This window comes from Triticum aestivum, chromosome 1B (genome assembly GCF_018294505.1).
Source record: "Triticum aestivum cultivar Chinese Spring chromosome 1B, IWGSC CS RefSeq v2.1, whole genome shotgun sequence".
In the NCBI taxonomy this organism is placed as follows: domain Eukaryota; kingdom Viridiplantae; phylum Streptophyta; class Magnoliopsida; order Poales; family Poaceae; genus Triticum; species Triticum aestivum.
This window is the reverse complement of record NC_057795.1, coordinates 566,239,495-566,242,490: the sequence shown is the minus strand read 5'-3', so window position 1 is coordinate 566,242,490 and position 2,996 is coordinate 566,239,495. Positions and strand designations below refer to the sequence as shown.

General features: G+C 59.1%; 1 protein-coding gene across 1 annotated transcript; it reads right to left on the bottom strand.

Annotated features, from left to right (window-relative positions):
- Positions 1-229: 229 nt before the first annotated feature.
- LOC123095536 (transcription initiation factor IIB-like) lies at positions 230-1,346 on the bottom strand. Its single transcript, XM_044517035.1, has one exon. The coding sequence runs from the start codon at positions 1,277-1,279 to the stop codon at positions 326-328; it is 954 nt and encodes a 317-aa protein (XP_044372970.1). The 5' UTR covers positions 1,280-1,346; the 3' UTR covers positions 230-325.
- Between the last annotated feature and the right edge of the window lie 1,650 nt (positions 1,347-2,996).

Here is a 2,996-nt window from a genome sequence, read left to right as displayed (position 1 = left end):
TTTTGGTGAAAAATGTCGAGCCCTCGAAATTATTAGCCTCAAGTTCATGAGACCATAATAATTCATGATTAACATACTTGGCAACCGTGTGTGAGACCTCGGTTCATGAGTTTAGTCGGATCAAACGAACTAAGCACAGACTCATTCACGAATGATTCAGAACTTCGAAACGAAGTCCAACATAAACTTCACATGCCCAAGACTAAGATAGTTGCCAAGAACAGCACACGTTTGGGATTGTGGACATGGCAAACATGCATGCATGTGCCAAGGACCTGCCAAGCAATCAAGCTAGAAAAAGCGTTAATGTCGTGGGCGTTCAGGCTCAGCCGAAGAGCATCTGGGCGTGCGGGGCGAGGTCCTTGTGCGCCTCCTTGATGGTGCCCTCGGCAACGCCGGTGGCGACGGACACGTCCTTGGCGGACCTGCTGGCGCCGGCACGCTGCACGACCATGTAGATGATGGCGGCGGCGACCGACTCCGGGTTGCGGCGCACGTCGAGCCCTTCCTCGACCCTCCGCACGGCCTCCTGCGCGTCGCGCACCTCCTGGTTGCCCAGGCCGAGCCGGGAGCAGAAGCGGCGCAGGTAGTCGGAGGCGCTCACGACGCCGATGTCCATCACCTGGCCGTCCTCCTCCCCGAGGAGCTTCTTGATGTGCGTCGCCATCTTGCCGACGTCCTTCTTGGCAGCCACGCCGCCGGCGGTGACGGAGGCGAGCTCCTTGTACGTGCGCGGCATGCCGAGGTTGCGGCAGGCGATGTAGAGGCAGGCGGCGTAGACGGAGTCCCGCTTCCGGCCGCGCGGGCAGCCCTTGGCCTCGTCCAGCTTCTTGAACGTCTCCTTGGCCAGGTCCCGGATGGTGGCCACGAGGCCGAGCCGGTCGGCCATGTCGGCGATGCCGCGGAAGCCGTCGACGAGGGTCTTATCGGAGGCCGCCTCCGCGTCCGGCACCGACATCCTCGGAGGGGCGTTGGCCGCCACGCCGGTGGCGGAGGACTTTTTGGGCTTGTAGTAGGAGTCGATGACGGTGGAGAGCTTGGCGGCGAGGAAGGGGTCGCCGGAGGCGCCGACGCGGCTGGGGTCGCGGTCCTCGCCGCCGCCGTCGTCGGCGAAGTTGCGCCACTCGGAACCCTCGTCGATGTAGTGCGCGTCGAGGACGAGCGCACACTCTGTGCAGATGGTGTCGCCGGTGCCGTGGTCCAGGACAACCTCCGTCGCGCGGCGGCACTCCGGGCAGTACACGCGCTCGTCCGCCGCAGAGCAGGTGCTGGTGTACATGGCTGCTGCTGCTACTGCCGCCGGCGTGTGCGCAGCTTCGGGATGATTGTGGCGACGGAGCTGGGGAAAAGGGTTTGAACTTTGAAGGTTAGATTGGGGGCCTTGGGCTGATATTTACAGACGCATAGGTCGGTTCGTGGGTGATTTGGAGTTGAGTACGAGTTCGACTCGGTTTCGTACGTCCGCGGAAAAGGGAGCGCCCTAACAGGGTTTTTGGCATTCGCATCGGCGGGTTTCTTGCGTCCTCGGGTTTCAACCCCCGAAACGCATGAAAATTCAAAGTTCACTTTCCCGATACCAAAAAATGACACAGTTTGGCGATCATCATTGCCACAGTGTTGACGATCGAACATAGCCAAAGTTCAGCGATCAAAAGGGTAGGAACAATAGACATGAAGCTCATCAAACGACAGGCTCCTCTATCGCGGGGCTGGATGAGGTCGGCGTTAGCGTGGGCACAACTTCAATGTTCATGCTCGGGGTCGGCCTGGGCGTAGGAGCGGTGGTCGCCGCCGGTTCCGACATCTGGTTCAAAATGAGGTCGCGCTCCGACAAGTACCACGCCTTCACCTGCTCGTCCATCGCCGACGTGTCTACCCCCCTCAAGAACGCCAGGTCTGTGTTCCTCTTCTTCGTGGCCACTTTGGTCCTGAGAAGGTTGAGCTTAACATCATGCTTCATCATCAATCCGACCACCTCCCATCCCATCGTATTTCTCCTCCCTCTTGGTGGTGTTGCTCTTGGCGTCGGCTGTGTCCCTCGCTGCTTTGTCTCGCTTGTTGCCATCAGGGCGCCCTTCTGCCGCCGCCGGGGCAGGCGCGTCCGGGTTGTAAGCGTCCTTCGCATCGGAGAGAGCGAGCCGGACCTCCGAACATTTCTCACACGAGTCGGTCCTGGTGAACATGAAGGAATTAGAACTCTTGGTCGCTGTTGTCTTGGCGGAACATGTTGAACATCCGAACCATCTGCACAACCAAAGGCAAAGTGTCGGCGAAGTACACGGCGAGGAACTGGACCGGCGAGGCGATGGCCATACCTGGCCCTCGACGCTGGCGCCGCTTTCTGCGCGAGCAGCGACCTCCTCTTGAATCCCATGCCACTTGTTGTAGGCCGCCTGGATGGTCGCCCAGTGGTTCGCCATGGCCTTCTCACCGTGGTCCATGTGGATGTTGGCGAAGTCGGGGTCGATCAACTTGCGCTCGTCGAACGTTGTCTTGATCCTTCTCCAGTACGTGCCGACGTTCTGATTCGAGCCAGTGATCGAGTCGATGCTGATGGACTTCCATGCTTTGGTGAGGCACTCGTCTTCCTTGGACATCCACTTGACGCGAGGCTCGCCCAGCCTGGCATTGGCCGCCCTCTTCTTCGTTCTCGCTTTGTGTTGGGGAACGTAGTAATTTAAAAAAAATCCTACGCACACGCAAGATCATGGTGATGCATAGCAACGAGAGGGGAGAGTGTGTCCACGTACCCTCGTAGACCGAAAGCGGAAGCGTTAGCACAACACGGTTGATGTAGTCGTACCCCTTCACGATCCGACCGATCAAGTACCGAACGCACGGCACCTCCGAGTTCTGCACACGTTCAGCTCGATGACGTCCCTCGAACTCTGATCCAGCCGAGCTTTGAGGGAGAGTTCCGTCAGCACGACGGCGTGGTGACGGTGATGATGTTCTACCGACGCAGGGCTTCGCCTAAGCACCGCTACAATATTATC

Excerpts from the sequence above, each read along its gene's own strand:
- LOC123095536 (XM_044517035.1), bottom strand. The coding sequence starts at position 1,279 with ATGTACACCAGCACCTGCTCTGCGGCGGACGAGCGCGTGTACTGCCCG.